At 40.9% G+C, this 19,890-nt stretch overlaps 1 protein-coding gene across 6 annotated transcripts in view; it reads left to right on the forward strand.

The window, feature by feature from the left end:
* Dnm3 (dynamin 3) overlaps nucleotides 1-19,890 on the forward strand; it is a 486,391-nt gene that overhangs the window by 330,826 nt on the left and 135,675 nt on the right. For all 6 annotated transcript variants that reach the window (XM_036202803.1, XM_036202804.1, XM_036202805.1 and 3 more), the window contains one exon: nucleotides 15,162-15,271. In XM_036202803.1, coding sequence (XP_036058696.1) covers nucleotides 15,162-15,271 — 110 coding nt within the window. The remainder of the gene's footprint in view (nucleotides 1-15,161; nucleotides 15,272-19,890) is intronic.

Consider the following 19,890-nt stretch of genomic DNA (forward strand, 5'->3'; position numbering starts at 1 on the left):
CCTGTGCACTGGTGACTCAGAGAAACTTTCTATAATTGCTGTCCTTGGAGCACATGCTCTTTGAGAAGGGGGGAATTCAGTGTATTCATGTTTATTTTACTAAGATGAGACTGTTCTAGAGCCAACCCCATTGGCAGAGGTATGGGTGGGCCAGCCTCAATGTTGTGAGCATGGGAGAGCTGTCTCCATTACTCATCTGTCATGTGGTGGCATGGGCCAAGAGAGATGCTCTACCCCTGCACCGCCACACCCCATCTTCTCATCCCTCCCTACCCCCATCCCCACACCTACCCCCTGGGCTAGAGGCAGGTGGGAGAGCTGGCTCTATGGTCATAAGAGTGGGAGAGCTGATCCTGTCCCTTGTCAGCTGCAGCTCTTGGGAGAGTGGCCCCTACGCCTTGACTGGGCAACACAGTAAAGCTGACACTGAAGGTGTAGGTGTGGGAGAGGGCATGAAAGCAGAACAGGTGCCACTCCTTGCTTATCTCTGCAATGCAAGTCAATGAAGGAGAGAGAGCTCACTCTCGTGGTGAGGACAAGAGAGAGCTGTTGGGCTGACCAACCCTGCAACTACACTGGCCCAGAACCAGGGTTATGAGTTGGCACACCCCAACATACACCCCATCTGTGATCTGCGGAACACATGAAGGGACCAGTCCTGCAGACCCAAAGCTGCAGAATTTCCACAACACAGGGCAACAGCAGGATAACCATGAGGCATTCCAGTGAGGGCCCAGCATCAATAGTATGGTAGAAACCAGAGGCCTCGAACCAGAACCAATGACTCTCTGCAATGAACACTTGCAAGTAAAGATGTATGGATAAAAGGTTTACTGTGTGACTCATTTTTTATTCCCTTTTTTTTCTCTTAAATTGTATTGTATTGTATTTTGTTGGTGGGAGGTCACAAGGGCAGAAGGCGGATACAAAAGGATGGGGAAATGAATGGGATGGAGATGCATGATGAGAAAGACACAAAGAATACATAAAAAGAAAGAAAAAATGAGACTGTTCAAGTGAATGTTGTTTCTCATGCACAGTTTCTTCCTAAGTGAAGCCCACTGGTTAGAGAACCTGGGTGTGTCTCCTTCTCCTGACAGTTGTGTTCCTCTGTGGTTTTGTTCTCTGTTCAAACCATTTAACCCACTCCAGGCAGGTTCAATCCTCCACAAAGCGCTGTTGACAGTGTTCGAAACTCTCCACCCTAGTGTGAACAGTGCTGGCCTTGTAACCCACATCTTACCGTGTTCCGTAGATGTCATTGGAACATTCACCATCTTGGCTTCCATAGTGTTTCATGTCCCTCCTTCTTTTCACTCTACTGCCTCTGCCTCCTTCTCTAGTCCTCCCCTCTTCTCTCACACCTATAAAGGTTGCAGTGACGTAGGCCCTTTCCCCTTCTGTCTCTCACACCCCCTTAACCCATCTGTCCCTCTGGCATTCAACACCACCTATCCGGGCCATTGTTATAATATGATGCCACAATTACATCCTCTGCTATGAACTCTATTCTTGCCTTCATCTTCTTTGCTAGCTTTCTGAAACAGAACTCTGCCCACATGCTCACATCTTCGCCTTAGTGATAGACCCTTCCTTTAAGTGGAAAGCATAGAAGTCCACTCTGGAGGTCTTTCTTTTTCCAGCCATCTGCCCTCCCCAAGTCGCCTGCCCCCAGCACCATTCTAAGGACTGTTGTCTTCGCTATCCTACAACACCATGCTCCACTGTCACGTCTCTCTTTTGAGCTTTCCCTTCTCTAATCATGCTCTCCAAAAGATGGCAAATGAATTACTTAACTCTGACAGAGTCCTTGCCAGAAACAGCCTCGGGTTCAAGGGCTATAGTCCCTCAGGGCAGGCACAATATGGCAGCAAAGGCAGTTCCTGCCTGTGGCAGTGAGAACATGATGTGGCTTGTTTATATTGTCAGGGATCAGAAAGTCGACTTTGGACAGAATGGAAAAGGGGTCTGGCTGTTACCCAAGGCCTGTGTCCACAGTCCACTCCCCTCAGCCAGGCCTTAACTCTTAAAGGTTCTCTAACCTTTCCAAACTGCCCCACCAAGGGAGACTGAGAGTTCAAGCACATGCGGGACACTCACATTAAAGCCGTCACAGGTAGTTGCGAGTTCACAGAAAATAAATATGCACACAGCTGTCTCTGTAAGAATACCTGTATAAATTATAGTTTCCTGTCAGAATTTATAATTGAGGCTTATTCCAATACCAACATCGCACATAGGTCACAGTAAGGAATAGATGGCCACAAAATATAGATTTTTAAATTAAAAAATGGACATTTGATTCAGAAGAAATTTGATATTATTCAGTAGTCACATAACACATGTTCCAAACAACGCCCGAGTGAATATGGTAAGAGAGTGAGCTGTTACTCACATACTCACTGACAGGGAGGTGAGACGGATGTGTAAATAAATAAATATGACGGCAAAGTAAGGCCAGTGACAAAGAGGCACCGGGGTAGAGGAGTAGGGGCGGGTGCAGATGGGAGTGGGAGTCTGGGGCAGGGGTGGGGAGTGGGGACGTGATAGGCTGGAATAAGGAAAAGCAGGTGGGCCACGACTCGGCTGCATAGGAGATACCCTGGGGCTTTCCTTCTTCTTTTCTCACACCTCTCCTTCTCTCAAATTCTCCTGGTTCTAGTCCAGGGATTGTCTAACTTTTTAGCAAGATCCAGATAGAGGAGGAGGATGGGGAAGGAGAGAAGAGGGGAGTAACAGGCTAAATGTCAGCATTTATATTCACATTGTCCCCTTTTAGCGCTGGCCTGGGTCTTGTCCTATCTACTAAATTCTCTGCTCTGAAACCTCATGTGAAGATGACTTTTGCCCACTTCCCCATCCTTCCAGTCTTCCTGCCCACTAGGCTCTTGAAAACTTCTAGATGAGAAATACTCTTTTCTCCTCTTGGCACCCCCTTTTCCTCCATCCCCATCCTCTTCCTCGGTTCCCCTCATTCTCTTCTTTTATTTAGGGCTGAACATCATGTCTCAACTCCTGGTATCCCCCATTCTTCCTGGGATCTATTTCTGAACCCAGCAACTCAGCATTTTACCAACCCTGCTTCTTTTTTTGGGGGGTGGGAGTGGGAGGAGAGGTTTCAAAACAGGGTTTCTCTCTGTAGCTTTGCACCTTTCCTGAACTCACAGAGATCCACCTGGCTCTGCCTCCCAAGTGCTGGGATTAAAGGCGTGCGCCACACCGCCCGGCCAAACCCTGCTTCTTAAATGAACAAGATAATTTGCAGCAAAATTAAACCCAGGTTCAATTCCCCGTCTGTATGAATTAGACACAAGTCCTTGAGATGGCTGCAAGGGCTGTACTCAAAGGACGGCAGTGCCCTCCCAGCTGCTGTCTCTTTGCTTTCAGAAAGCTATGTCGATTTGTTCCTGCTTTTTAGGGATTGGTCTATGGTAAATGGTATATTGAGTATATGGTGAAACCAAAGCAGAAGCAGCCTTCCTAGGATGCCAGGCTCCAGGCATGGCAGTCTCGGTTTGGTAAGGACCAAGTCTGCACATCCCTCCTGGTCCTGCTCCGAGAGCTTCAAAACCAAGGCAAGCTCTAAGCCCTGCCCCAAACCACTCAGAGTCAAGGTCATTTGTTGTACTGATTGTGACTGCAAAGTGACAGTGAATATGCCTCTCAACCCTTCTAAAAGAATCTAAAATACACTTTCCTCAAACACTGGTTCCTAAGCTTGAGGGACAGGCAGACACCCTCTAGAGCAGTGGTTCTCAACCATGCTGCCACCCTTTAACATAGTTCCTCTTGATGTGGTGACCCCCAGCCATAAAATGATTTTCCTTGCTACTTCATAACTGTAATTTTGCTACTGTTATGGGTCACAATGTAAATATCTGTGTTTTCTGATGGTCTTAGGAGACCCCTGTGAAAGGGTTGTTTGAACACCACCATAAGGGGTAGTGACCCACAGGCTGACAATCATGGCTTTAAAGAAAAGTGATCTTTCATTCTGATTGTAGACACATTATTTTTGTTTACTATATTACTAAAGTATATACAAATAGAAAGTGGATATATATATATATATATATATATATATATATATATATATATATGAGCATACAAAGACTTTATATTTATTGTTCTTTGTAAGAAAAACAAAATTACAGATCAAATTAAAGCAAAGTGGTACTGTTTAGAAACTGGCTGATTAATTATTATAATCATATGAGAGATGGTGTTCTTTTAGGCAACTGAATTAGCTAACAAGGAGGAAGGTATTTTGGCTACCTGGCATCTGTTGTTTCTAGCTTGGCATGTCTGGCTACCCTGCTCTGGTGACTCCTACCATGGCCCTGCTACTACTGGGAGGAGCCTCCATCCACCAGGGTGCGGCAATGCCATTGGAGGATGCAGTATAACTGATGCATTTGATGTTTTTCTCATTCCTTTCCTCATCTACATTAAAGAATTACTAATCTTGACCCAGTGCAAACATACTGATTGGCATTACACGGCAGCACTGGGTCATAAACAGTTCCCCTGAAAATTCCCCTTGTACAAATGTTATACAACAAGATACAATTTGCTTTAAATTGTCACAAGAACTCATGACTGTGGGACTCAGGCGACTGTAGTTGAAGTAACGGTGACTTAAATTTCTTCCTTTATTTAAGGCTTGGAAGTACATCAGATTTTTTAAAGTCCAGCCTTAGACTGGGAAGCTGCTTATAGCAATGAACAGGGTGGAGGTGGCTCAGGCCACAGGTCTCACCTCTTTATCCTATTATTAAATCTGTGAACTAGTCAATGCTTCTGTAATAGAAGGATTAAAGAACTAAGATTCAGATTATATATAGTATCTGGGAATACTAGTTACTGGTGATTGATTCTCTAGGAGACATTAATATATTATAAGTAAATAGTTATACATGAAACGAAGCTTGGAGACACGAGGCACAAGTAGTGTCCTACAGCAGCATACACTAAGTGCCTACTATTGCCAGAGATCCACAGAAGGAAGCACATAGTCCCCACTCCTCCTGCATCAGATCCAGCTGGTAGTGCAGAGTAAACAAAGTGTGGAAGGCAGCCTCTGAGATTGCAAAGGGAGAACTCAGAGCAAGAAGACATTAACAGGTGCCTATAGAGTTCAGCTTTGAAGACAGCAGAAATGCAAGACTGAGTGTGGATCTGGATGAGGAACCAAACCTCCACTTCCAGTTTCCCAGTCTGTCTGGAGACTTTTGTACACCGTCTTAAGTGTGCAGACATCTCTGTCAGAAAAGATGCATGATTCTCTAGTTATGGAATTATTAGCTCTCATGCTTTTGAGATTTCATCTTTGTCCTCAAGACCTTTCCTTGATCTGTTCCAGGAGAGGGGGAATGATGGGTATACCTGGATGATTATACCTGCTCCCACAGTGCGGCTGCAACCCAGTCCGTAGTTCTGGAGTTCTCCTGCACCTTCCCTGAATCATAAGGCATATTTTTAAGTAAATTGTTGCAATGGCTTAGCTGATTTCTACACTTTGGCTTGATGCTGGTCATGTTCAATGTGTATTTACATCTGTTCTGTCTCCCCCTCCTAGTTCAATGCCCTCAGGTGTCATATGTCAGGAGTCCCTAAATGCACAGCCTGATTCATGGTCTTATTGACCTCATACCCTTCATGAGATGTGAGCTCCACATAACACAGTTATAGGTGAACTGAGTGACTTGTTGGGGATTCACCCAGCTGGTGTCAGAGCTTCTGTGTGAACCCCTCATGTCCTAACTACAAACCATGGGTCATTTTGTCTTTGTTCTGTCCCTCATGAGACTCCCCTTTCTGTGTATTTGTACCTTAGAAAATGAGGATGGATTGACCCACATGAGCATGCATGAAGAGCAAAAAGCACTGGTTCCTTCCGAGGAATGGAGCTTGGCACTTCTGCTTGTAGCCCCACTTTGCTTCTGTTCTTTCCTGAAGTTTTATTTGGCGTGTGTGTGTGTGTGTGTGTGTGTGTGTGTGTGTGTGTGTGTGTGTGTGTTTCAGTCTCCTCACCAAAAAGCAGGAGGTAGACTAGCCATCATCATTAGGGTTGATGAAGGAGAAGCACTGTGGTTCTTGTCCCCTTGTTCAAAGCCTGCTCTTTGTGGAGACATGCTTAATCCAGTGTTGGTACATGGTTGACTAGCTATCTTAACATCATCCAGCCAAATGTTATCTAAAGTCCAGGGCAGATCTCAGAAGGTACTTACAGGGCCCCCTCTACCCTTGTCCATTAGTCTACACTCCCTGGGAGAAGAGCTCTTAACACCCTTGACAAGGAAAAAGGACGTGTGGCTCACTCAACTCTACTTTTCCCTCTCAGAAAACATCGCTTCAAATTATGTTGGTATCAGCAGACTAGAAAGCAGACAGATAAACCCAGAACAGTTCAATCGCCGCCACAAAGCACTTAAAGAGACTTTGCTAATTGGGTTGCCCCCGCCCCCTTGCTTTTCTCCTTAGTATCCCCCCGCTTTTTCTAGTGTCTCTTTGCTAAAATGATAGGGTAGAAGGGGAAAGGAAGCTTTGGTTTTTGTTTGCAGCTTGGTGACAAATGATGGAGGGAAATTTCAAACCATTCATCTCCTGAGTTCTGGAAATCGTCAGGAAGATTTTATTTGTACTATGCCTTCCTGACCCACATTTTCTCAGAGAAGTTAAAAAAAAAATTCTGCTGGATTTGTAAACAGAGCACTTTTATTAAAGCTGCACTTTTACAAATGTATGGTGCACTCAGCCAAAATAACACTTTCATTTAATACAAGTACCCAAAGGACTGTGCATGAAGAATGCTGTATGATTAATTTGTACTGTGAGCTGCTACAGAGTGAGCATAATTTCAGCTTTTGTGGCCTCTTTTATATTCACATGTGATTTAACATACACCCACAATAGTCAGCATTGGAGAATATTTGTCTTTGCATTTTAATGCCAGGAATCTGTATCATGTCGTGTACTTTTTCTAGTAAGCCCATCATTGTTCCAAACTTAAAAGTTTCTCTTTTAAAAAAAAATTTATATATATACATAAATTGCCTTGCCTTAGAACACAGAGAGAAATGAAGAAAATGTAACCATCAAACATTGGAAATATGATAATTTAAAGGGCTTGGAGCATGTGGTGCCATGCTGAGTGGAAAAAAAAAAAAGTTCCTTCCTAGTAACTGAAAAAATACAAGACCCTAAGCATGCTATTTAGCTTGGCTTTAATGAAAATTTAACTCACAAGGTCTACCGCTGCTGGAGGCTCGCCTGGTCCTTATGGATGTGCAAGACATTAGGCATTTTCTCCCTTTCTTATTCATATTTGTTGCCTTTGGTTTTCTTGCATGGCTGCTCAAGTGCTATGCACCCTCTTACTCGTACCTTGAACTTCAAATCTCAAATTCAGTAAGTGTGCAAAGACTCTGAGTGCAAAGTGTAGGAAACTCAAGTTTGTGTAAGCATATGGTGCACATACACGTTAGCATGTGCTTCATGTAAACTGTTGTTACTTGTGAAGGGTTATTGATTAATGTTATTGATTTGCTTTACTGTCTCTTTACTAAGGTACAAAAATGGAAATTGACTAGACACTGCTAGTGTATTTTCAGAATGCTTGCTTGCTAACACTAGAATCTTCTCTGGCTACTTTAAATAGGAAAAAATTATTAAAGGAATAAATTGATCTATGGACAATTATAAAAGAGAAGAAATTATAGAGGCTAGATTGAATTTCCAGGAAAGGGTCTCCATAGTGAAATGCAGAACTGGGGTTCCACCAGTCTGAAGGTTGCATTTCAAGATGGCCAGGCAGACTGCTTGGAGGAAGTAGAAACTGAGGCAGATTCTGAAGCCAAGAATGAAGCATCTTGTCCAGTTATGGTGGGAGGTAACCAGAGTCGCTGGCTTTCTTTGTCATACCAGTGAAGATATGCCATGTGTGGTTCCAGAGCCCAAGTAAGTACAGGGGCTTACCCAATGTCCCCAAAGCTGACAGCCTAGACACTGTGGCAGTTCTGTGGCCTGTTAGGAAACTCCATTCATTTTTCATGGGTAGTTTCTTCAGCTCTGGAGAATAAATCTAAAGAAGTTCACTCAGCAACCCCCTGGTGGACAGATGTTCCTTACCATTCAAAGTGTAGCTCTGATTAAAACAAGGAATTAAAATCCATATAAAAATGAGCAGTTTATATCATGCACTGCATATGTACATCTCTATAGTTGTAACTTCTTCAATAGCAATAAACACCAGATTCTGGTTTTCAACAGCATGTGAAATCAGCATTTTGGAATTTTCAATATTTTTATAGCCTCTTTTTCTTCCTTTGGTACTTTGATTGTTTTATAAGTCAGTCATCATCTTTGAGTCCCTAGTCTAGGCTAAGCACTGGGCCAGCCCTGAGGTGACTGCTTATATGTTCAATCAGCAAGTGTTTGCTGGATGTCTACTATGGTGCCAGCACTAATAAGGAGATGCTTTTTTGTTTTGTTTTGTTTTGTTTTGTTTTGTTTTGTTTTTGTCCTCAAAGAGTGAATGGCCTAGCAGCAAAGCCAGAGAGAAGAGAGGAAGGATCCAGACAACGATGAAAACAATGCAGCAAGGCTTTGCTCCGCCCCACAGGAGTTTATGTTCTAGTTAAAGGAAGACCATACACACACTTCAATGAAGCATTTGCATACTTAGAAAATAAGACAGAGATACAACATGTATAGTAGAGGTCAAGGATGCTAGTGCTGTGAAGAGGTCAGACTTGAATACAAGGAATCATGGAAGGAGTTGAGGAAGGCCTGAGGCAGCAGACCTGTCAGCAGCCTGGCTTCTCCTCCCTCAGAGCACGTTATGCCATTGTGAGCTTTTAGCAAGTACATCATAGCATCCAATCAGATGGACAGGGTAAAACGGGGGTAGCTTGAATTTGAGGGTACAGGGAATTGTCTCTGAGGTTCTGGTGTGTGTGTGTGGCGGGGTATGTATTTACATAGTCAGAGATCATAGCCAGCTACATAGAGCTACTTCATGTGGAGGACCTGAAGAGAAGAGTCATAGCAAGTTGCTGGCAGCTAAGGAGCAGGGGAAGAGCTCTGCTCCTGTAAACTGGAGAATCAGAGTGGCGGGGAGGCCAGACTGCAAAGGAAGTGTGTGGAAATCTAAGAGGTGTGTGTGTTCCAGATGCATTCCACGAGCCTGTCTGGGAGTCAACATCAGAATTAGATGAGAATAAAGGATGGCTTTTCTCATGATACCAGCTCTGCCATAGTCGAGGTTTCTCCGCTCTTAAATCAATTAATATATTGGACCTTGGTGACAAAACCTTTTCTTTGCACTCATCTGGAATGCTAGCATGTCTTAGGAACAGAGTCCTTGTGTGCTTTGTTTTTGAATTGTTATTGAGTGTATTTGGATTGTCATGTGCAAAAGTACTGAGACTTAACGTGAATCAAGTTAAGTATATTGGTCTAGATTGGAGAAATTTAATCTAATAAATTATATATGCCTAAAATACCATAATAAGCCACTTAAAATTCAATTTTTGAAGCATGTAAAACAAGTTTTTATATCACATTGGCTAGATATATTTTAACATAATGGTATAAGTAGATTAACTATATTGGAATCTTATTGGTGATTTATCACCAGCAATTAAATATTAAGCAGCATCTTAACAAGCAACAATGTGATAGCTGCTAGGCATAAACATAGCATGGTCCTTGTCCTCAAGGGGCTTCAATCTACTTGAAGAGGCAATATGAACGCCAAAAAATTATATTCTAGATATTCTGCAAAAAATGTGGGAATTTTGAGAGCTGCAAAAAGAAGTGTTTACCATTCTGTAATTGGAATTGGCTTTGTGTGTGGGGGGGTGGTCTCAAACCTGCTCTTTAGTGCCTTAGATACTTGTTTCCTTTCAGAAAAGGAAGCATCACTGGCAAGTCAAAGCAACACAAAGATAAAGAAATAAACACTGCCTGTCGATCTTAACTTTGTATAGGTTTAGTGGTCAAAAGCCATGCCAATCAGTTAGGCTTCTGTGTTTAGTCTTGATTCCCAACTGCAGGATTGAGAAACATCCAGATGATTACAAAGGCATACTTCTGGGAGTGTCTGGGGGTGGGATTGCCAAAGGGAAAGGGGAAGACCCACCCTGAATACAGCCTGGGAGTCAAAACAAAATGAAGGGAGAAGAGAGAAGAGACCCAGTCACACAGGTCTCTGCCCAGGCTTCCTGGCTGCCTCGCTGTGAACTGCTCCCCCAACAAAGGGCTAGCACCTCCAAAGCCATAGCCCACACAAAGCCCCTTCTCTTCAACTCATTTCAGCTCAGGTGTTTTGTCAAAACAGCAAGAAGCTAAAACCACACCTTACACCATTTTTTAAAGGAAATTTTGTTTTTTTACTTAATTCTTAAATATATGTGACTGTCAAAACTAAACACTTGATTTTGTTAACTAACACTTTAAAATCAATATGCTGATATTTATGATATATACTGTGGAAATTGTGTTCAGTACTTTGCTAGGCACTGGATAGGAGTGAGAAAGGACTCACAGTCCCCAGTCTCCTGGAAGAGTATTGTTGTCTTATCATAAGAAAATTGAACTAAGGCCACTTGCATACAGTTTTACAAGTTATAAAACTCAGTTTATATAAATTGCTAAGTGAATATACACTTCCTAACATTTTGCATACATAGGAACTATTCTTTCACATACCCAATCCTCTACTCATACCCACTATGTCCCCTTCTAGCAACCAACTAAATGGTGCTTTTCTAGCTAAGAGCCACAAATGGGTACTTGGCAAACCTACTGACTCTGATTTCAAGTTCAAGGACCACACAGTATGGCCACCAGACAATCTCCACCTCTCTTCCCTTGTGACGCCTCTGTTACTATTCATCATTCACTTTCTTGCACCTCAGGTCACTCTCTCTAAACCAGAGATACACTCCTTTGGACGTATACTATTTCTCCTGGCTTTTGCCCAGTTACTGGGAAAGAACACTAGGTCTCCTATGTTCCTTTTCTCTTTGAACAAATCATCTCTCCCATCTACATGTAAATAATGCTAGTGATCTTCTTGTATTGAAATAAGGAAAAAAGTACTATTTAAGTATGAAGAAACCAAAATGACCAGTCCCAGAGCTTTTGAAAATATGCAACAAGTTCCTTTAAGAATGGCATTAAATAAATCTCTAGAATTTTATATATGCTTCTACCTCAAAATGTATGCACAATAATGACATTTATATTATCAAACGTTTAAGTCCCTTTTACAGCAAAAGTATTCTCTACTTCATTTTTCTTTGCAAAAGAAGCCCATTTGAATAGTATAATAGGTTGGATTGTCTGAGTTCTAAATGAATCTTCACACTAACTTTTAATATAATGCACTTAACCCGGGCAGTGGTGTTGCACGCCTTTAATCCCAGCAGAGGCAGGCGGATCTCTGTGAGTTTGAGTATGTGTGTGTGTGTGTGTGTGTGTGTGTATGTGTGTGTGTACACTATATATGTATATATATATATATATATATATATATATATATATATATATATATATATATAATGCACTTAAAAATGAAGGCATCTCATATAAGATACACTAGATTGAAATGAATGGAATAAATAACACCCATTGTATCCATTAAAACAGGAGAGATGGGGGGGGGGTGCGGGTTACAGACATAGCTATCAGCTAAGAAAACTTCACAGAGTGGGGCTTGATGTGGACTGTAAACATCATGATCTTGGTTGAAAGGGTAACTTAGGTTGTGTAGTCTTGGGGAAGGCAGATTTCATGATGGAATTTGTCGTTATTTGTGATCACTGACACAGGGCATTGCTGTGTAGTCCTGGTTATCCTGGAATCCACAGTATAGAGCTGGCTTATCTCAAATTTTCGCGGATACTCTTGCCTCTGCTTCCCAAATGGTGAAATGACAGATATTCATCCCACAGAGCTAAAAATGAAGATTTCTTAAAGGAAGTGAGGGAAATTTTGATAAATTAGGATGGGGCCAATTTGTGGCTGTTTGAAGATATCACATTAGAGTGTTTAGTGGATATTCTTACATAAATAATGGGAAGCAATTGAAATCTTGGAAGAACTAAATTCTCACCCTGGTGATGTAGATACCAGAGACCTGGAACAGCATGCAAAGTATCAAACAACTTCAAACTGTGTGATGAAGGAGATGAGAAAAGAAAACACACCAGAAAGGCTGAGCTTAAGAAAGAATATGCTGTCAGGAAGGGAGACAGCTTGAGTGAATGGGAGTGAGGAAAGAGATGATGAGTGCATGAGGCTGAGTGCTGTTCACAGAAATCCCATGGGAGCCGCAAGTCCTTTGTACCTTCAAAAGAAAATAAAATAGGCAGGGAAAATTAGGTTTTATAGTGCCCCAACATATTCATATAATTTTAACTTAAAATTAACACAAAATATCGATGAGATCATACAATTTTCATTTGTTAAAAATACTGGTGAGATTGTTGATTAAAATTATTACTGGTGAGCTGGAGAGATGGTTCATTAGTGAAGAGCACTGTCTGCTCTTCCAGAGGACCCAGGTTTAGTTCCCAGCACCTGCAGGGTGGCTCACAACAATCTATAACTATAGTTCCAGGGGATCTGATGCCCTCATCTGACCTCCATGGCATGCATGTGATGCACAGACATACATGCATCCAGAGCATCCATATGCATAAATTTTAAAAAAACAAGCAAGCAAATGAAGAATTTTTATTCTTATTGCTTCATACTAAATCTTTGGAATCAGGCGTCTGCCTTATATTTACACATATCCCAATTTAACTAGCTACATTTCCAGTAGTTTCATAGCTGCCTGTGGCTGGTGGTGATCATGTTGGACAGTGGGTTATTAGAACTGACAGGCTACTTAGCAAGTTTCTTAATTAAGATGGTGCTAAGTCTCACTACATTTTAGAAATTATAGTTCCATATCTCTCTCCCTAGCCTTTTTGTTTAAGCTCTTTGAGATTCAAGATTTTTGTTGTTGTTTAACCAGAACCCCAAACCACCAGAATTTTCAGAAGTACCCATGATGTATTGTTTTGTTGCTTGGTGCTGCTGCTGCTCTGTTTAATTTTGTTTTCCTTACAATTCAATTACCCAAGTCAGTCTAAAGAAACTGTCTTCTTTTTCGGTCTTAAAACTTGTGATGATGAAATAATTCAGCACCCTGTCCTCAAAAACCTTAGATAAATATGGCATTTAATTTGTCTTCTTTGGGAGGGAAGACTGTACTTTTTCCATCCCCCTGTCTGCATCTGAACGTTTTCCCCAGTGTCGAGTAGCTGATGTAAACTTTGCAAGACTGTCTTCTCAGAAGAATGCAGTACAAAGGGGGGCCTGCTTCTATAGAACACAAGCCAAGGACATTGTGTTCCATCTTTACAATGAAATGCAGATTTCCTATTCAAAAGGCCAATCCATCATTTCAAAAGGTTGAATAGGATGGTGCATTAAAAAAAAAAAAACCCAGCTGCTTGAATTTAGGGCATTGAAAACCATCCAATTTAAAAAAAAAAATGTTCTCTGGGTCTTAAGCATTTTCATTTGATTATGTATTGGAGAGGGTTTTATTGAATCTAGTCCGGCCTCTTAGAATTCTGCCCTAAAATAGTTTGACAAGTGTTCTAAGTAAGTTGGACTCAGCTCTGTTACCTCGTTTACTGGAGTAATAAATTTTGCTATTTAGCATATCCATGCATTGATGAATAAATTATTACTTTTATATTATTACTTTTATACAAGAAATATTGAAATGGGCTCACAGTGCTCTGCTCCTGCATGTTTTTCCTAGGCCTCCTGCACCCCTGCTGAGTTTCTTTTATCTTTTCTCATTGCTTTGAAGGCTTTGTTTGCCCGAGCGGCCATTTTGTTTTCCAACCAGCTTCCTTCAACTTTTGCAGCCTTTTCTTTTCACTGTCTTCATGTAGTTAAGTATGGAGTCGTGTTTTGTTTTTGTTAGGGGGGAGGGACCACTCTCAGCTTTTGCCTAATTTAGGGACAGAAAAATGGCAAGATCAGTGGTATCCCCTGCAAGCCAACACTGCAGGGACTGTGCCCCTGAGCTGTGAGCCCTCCAGCAGTCTGTATGCTGCAGGAGGAGCAGCAAAGCCCCGGCAAACACGGATGTGTGGGGCCTGGTTCCCATAGGCAACCATAGATGTGTGCTAGAATTAGAGCTATGAGTATGTGCTCCACTACTCAGGGGTCTAGTTCTTCCTCATACCGAGGACCATTGTTTAGCAATTGATGCTAATGTGACCTGGTAATAGGTTTTTACCAGGCTTCCTATACTGAGTATTTGCCTCTTACCTGTTATAGAGGTTGATAGGCATTTACTTATACATTGTCCCTGGGCCAGTTTTTAAAAGTGTTTCTTGTAACTCTGGCATTTGGTGTGTTTTGCCAACATGGTTTGGTCACACTTGCAAACCTTACCTTTCCAATATCCACAGATAAAGAATTATCTGTTTTAAAAGAGAACTTGGGTTAATTATTATGAATATAGTCCTAATGGGTTTTTTCTTCCCCAGTGAGCTAAAAAATTCTATGAGTTGTGTAAAAGAATCCTTTTGTGTACCTACATAACATAAAGTTAGACCCAAATGAGGGAATGGTTTTCTGTGTTTTATCTCAGTTTATGGGGTATTTCATACCAGGGTCCTTGGGCTTCCACACTCCCCTGCCAATGCTGGCTATCAAAACTGCTTAGGCTGCAAAGAAAATGGGAAATGAAATCCATCTGGCATTTCTCATTGAATTAGGACCAGAACATTTTTGTTAAATATTAACAGATGGCTAAATTCTTAATATCAAACTAACATTTCAAAACATCTAAGGGACCCACATGAGGGGGCAAGAATAGAGGAGCATGTGTTCTCTCCATCTCAGGGTCCTTCCCGTATGTACCCCTCCCCCACCCTCAGGCTTTCCACCCATGTGTTGAGAATCCCTGGACTCTCCCATCTCAGATAACTTGTCTTTGGTAGCTGGTGTAAAAGTAGTGTCTGATGGTGTCAAGGTAATGTAATCGAGCATTATCAAGTAGTAGCCAATTAGGAGGTGTGTTGCTGTTGGTGTGATGTTTTATTAAAGTCCTCTCTTTCTCTCTCACCCCTGAATAACAGGAAAAAGAAAAGAAATACATGCTTCCACTGGACAACCTGAAAGTCCGGGATGTGGAGAAGGGCTTCATGTCCAGCAAGCACATCTTTGCACTCTTTAACACAGAGCAAAGGTAAGACAGTGAAGCCACTTTTGTGTTAATTTTTTTCCTCTCACATTTTTTTTTTTTTTCCCAGTCAGGATCTCAGGTAGCTCAGGCTAGCCTGGAGTTCATTCTATAGCCAAGGTTGGCCTTGAACTGCTAATCCTTCTGCCTCCACCTCCTCCAAGGGTTGTTGGAATTACAGGCAAGTTCCACTGCACCAGTTTTCCTTAGGCTGGTTTTGTATTCTTAACATCTACTATGGGCTATAGCTTCAAAAGATTAAAACATAGACTTGGAACGATTTTCAAATCCTGTTTTATTTCCTGGTTTTCCAGCAGGTGCTGAAATCTTGCCAAATCATTTCTTAAGGCTACTTTTTACTATCTTATGGTCTTCCTTATCTGGGTTTCTTGTTTACAAACTTACTAATCCTCACTGTGTTGTTGTTGTTTTTTAAATTTTGTTTTGTTGTTATTTTTTGGCTTGGTTTGGTTTCTGTTTTTGTTTTTTGGAATTTTTATTGTTCTGGTTTTTTTTTTTTTTTGGCTGGGGAGTGAGGAATTAAAACAATTGCATTGAAGGAAAAAAATGGAGGGTAGTGGATGACTATTTTGTAAGTCAGAAAGCATAGTCTCAGTGTTCTTTTGACTTTCTTAAGATCACACAGCTCAGAGCTGAGCCCAGAGGTGGGAGCTGAGTCAGGACTGTGGTCTACTTTTCCTTTCTTGCATATTCCTCGTGGCATCTTTCTGTTCTATTCTATTGCTGCCACAGAGCATTAAGGGTTGACTTGGTGCTTCCCATCAGCCATCACTTGGTACTATGGCTCTTCACTGAAACTAAACAGTGGAATTAAACAATGAATGGATGGAAATGGACTATAGTCAAACAAAAACAACAAAGGGGGTGTTTTTTAAAAATTTCCCTCAAATGGAAATGTTACAGGAAAAATCTAATTTGTGTAAGTTAATGAGAAGTGAGTCACCAGGTGGCGGGGTCTAATTCTAACCCATGTTTCCTGGCTGCATTTCATCTTTATTTAGCAATAAATGAAGTTACTTGATTAGGTTCAGTGATGAGCCCAGGGTCAATCACACAGTTAATCAAAACAGCAAAAGGAGACTTCTTCCTACATTCCCAGTCAGTTGCTCAGAGTGACTCAGAATACAAAAATACTTGGAAAAACCACAAGAGCAAACCATTTAAAGAATCAAGGGGAAAGAAAATTGAACACCACTCTCCAGTAAAATATTGAAGTGGGATTTCCCCCCCTTTGGAGGACTTGGTGTTATTTGAAAGTAGCTTATGTGAAAGAAAAAAAAAATACCACTGAAAATGATAATGAATAGAAAGACTTATTGGAGCAGCTATGATCCTCAGGCAGAGCTCAGGACTGTTCAGGACTCTTTTTGGGATTCAGAGAATGTGAAGATCCCAAAGTCATTACACCAGTGTGCTCTGTGAGAGTTCTACCAAACCGGAAGTCCAGCATATTGTAATGCTCTACCGGTCCAGAAGGGCTAGTTAGTAAAGATCTTGGAACAGAAAGAGATACAACTGTGGGTATTAGAAAGTATGAGAGTCACTAAAGTAATAGTCTAGGTTTTAGAAAACCTAGATCTGGAACTGTTAAATTCTCAAAAACATACTGAATTCTGCCACTCCCCAGACACCTCTGCCAGGACACGGGTGCCCCAAACAGCTTATTTGCCATCATCTTCTCCTTTGAAATCCTGAGCCCTTTGAATGTTTTTTTTTTGTTGTTGTTGTTGTTTTTTTTTTTTTTTTTTTTTTTGTGCTGCCCAGGTCTACCAGGACAATGTTGATCATAAGTGGGTATCCCTATCCTGTTTCTGATTCTAAAGAGAGTTATTTGAAAGATTTCACATTTAAGTCCTTTTAGAAAAATACCTGATATCAGATGAGGAACATTCCTTGTGTTCCCCAGTCCTAAGGTTTCTGTGTACACTCTCAAATCAAGGCAAGCTGATTAATTTTGTCAATATCTCCACTTACAAGACTACTTGCTCCCCCCCCCCCCCCCCTATAATCTGCTTGTATGGTGAAACACACTGTTAGGTTTTCTAACAATGAATCATCCTTGATCTCCTACAGGCATGGCAGAACATATGTACCACAAATTCCTGGCTTAAAATTGTTAGTATTTTATTAAAGGTTTGCAATTATGTTCACAAGAAAGACTGAGCAACAAATACCCTTTGTGTACAGCCCTTGGCAGGTTTGAGTATCATAAATTCACATGGCACTAAACCTTAATTGTTCTTTGGAACATTTTGTTTAAATCTGGGATTAACTGTTAATTGGCTTTTTGGTGGAAGTCACTGCTAAAATCATCTATCCTGGAAGGTGTTTGACGAAGATATTTTTATTAAGTATTTGAGAATTTCATATAAGTGAACAGTGTATTTTGATTATACTCCCCCTCATTACCTGCCCCAACTCCTCCCAGATCCAACCCCTCTCTCCCCACCTCTTACCAATTTTGTGTGATTTTTTTATAACCCACCAAGTATATTTTGAGCTGCCCCTATACAAATGGGTATAGGGCCATCCATTGGAGCATGATCAACCTACGGGGTCTCACTTCTAAAAATACCTAGCTATCCTTCCCCCAGAAATCATCAACTGTCAATAACCCCTCACCTGGGGACTGGGGCTAATGAACCACCAATACCAAAAGGTGGTTTTGGCAAGTAGACAGTTAGCTCTGACTTAACCTATTTGATTGCACACTGTAGAGATCGTCTATATTTTATTTGAGTCAGTTTATGTAAATTATACTTTTTCTACGAAATTCTCCAATCCATTTATTTTCAAATCAGTTAGCTCTAAGTATCTTCTTGTTCTCTTATTTTGAACATCTCTGATGGATCTAAGATTTGGCATCTTTATCTCTAATATCAAACTGTACCTCTTTTCACTCCACTTGTCAGAGTTTTGAGTTACTTTCAAAGAAACAGCTTTTGACTTTTTATTCTTTATTGTGTACATTCTTTTCTACTTCAATAATTTCTTTTTCCATCTTGTGCCATATATCTTCTTCATATTTCTTTCGTCAGTCCTCATTTGGATGTGTAGCTCATCAGCTTGTGCCCTTACTGCCTTCGGCTGCTCACCACAAATACTGGTTATAGTATTTTCCTGAGCATTCATTTCTGCTGCTGAGTTTTTCTCTTCCCTTTGAGTTATTCAGAAATGTGTTTTACGTTTCATAATGCATAGAATTGTACTATTTTGTTGTTGTTTGTTTCTAACTTAATTGTATTGTGGTCAGAGAATGTGGTCTGGCACATTCTGAATTTTCCTAAGTACTTCATGCATATTTGAGAGCATGTCTTCAGCAGTTAGAGGTGCAGGTTTCTGGGTCATGCTTGATGATTGCATTATCTGATCTATGTTGTCACTATCCTGTTTTCATCTTGACTAATTCAAACACTCAACAAGGGTATAAGGCAGCTACTGTGCATTGTGTTTCTCTAGGCTTTAAAATATTACTGTGAATGAAACAGGAAGAAACAACAACCACCTTGAATGTAGATTACTTTCCAGAGGGGACTGGCAAGGGAGACAGTTAAAAAGCTATAAACAACTATGTTCACAACCTCTTTGTTATGAGTTTGAGTATTCTACAAGTCTGTCCATTGCTGTTTTGTTTTTTTGAGGATAGTCTATGCTTTTGTATCCATTAACACTTAGAATTCTAGGATGAGAGAGATGGCTCAGTGGCTAAGAGTACCTACTGCTCTTGCCATGAACCCAAGTTTGGTTCCCAACACCCATATCAAATACCTCACAAGTGCCTGTAACTCTAGCTTGGGGGGCGGGGGATCTGACAGCACACTCTAGCCTCTGTGGGCATTGCACTCACGTACAAATTCACACATAGAGATACACATATGCACATACACATAATGAAAATCAAATCAAACCTTAACAAACAGAATCCCTAGTGATCTTAAAGAACAGTTTTGTAATAGTCTCTTATTTCTCATAATGGGCTTTTTTCTTAATGCTTTGTACTATGTCAATGTAGTATATCTTCTGGTTAATTCTTTCTCCGTATGCCTTTGTGCTTCCTTTGTGAGCAACCTCTATTGCTCTTCAGTGTTTCTCTTTTAGTAGCATATACCTATGTGTCAAATCTAAATGAAATCTTTGCCTGGGGGTTAGCAATTTTAGCCCGTTTGTATTTTGTAATCATCACTGAAATATTTGGATTTAATTTGAGTGTCATTTTTGTTCTTCATTGTGCCTTCCTATATGGTACCCCCACTTCCTGACCTTTTGGGTTATTCTTCTCAAGTTTGGTAGTTATACACTGTATTTATTCTTTTTACATTTTTAATGCTGCGACATTACTATTTATCTTAAAGTCATAAGTTAGTCTTTCTAACCTTTCTAAAATAAACTGAGACATTGTGATTCCAATCACCCTCTCTGATTTCCACATTGTTGTTGCCAGTATTTGGATTCTGCCTTAGTTTTTCCACTACTTAAGGCAATAGAATAAACTACAAAAATGCATATGATGAGTGTGTAGACTTACTGACATGATTACCAAGTAACTTGCTCACCTTTCTTCTTGCGTTAAACCTATCTTTCCTTTTGGTTTGTTCTTCACACTG

The sequence above is a fragment of the Onychomys torridus genome, chromosome 11 (assembly GCF_903995425.1).
Source record: "Onychomys torridus chromosome 11, mOncTor1.1, whole genome shotgun sequence".
In the NCBI taxonomy this organism is placed as follows: Eukaryota; Metazoa; Chordata; class Mammalia; order Rodentia; family Cricetidae; genus Onychomys; species Onychomys torridus.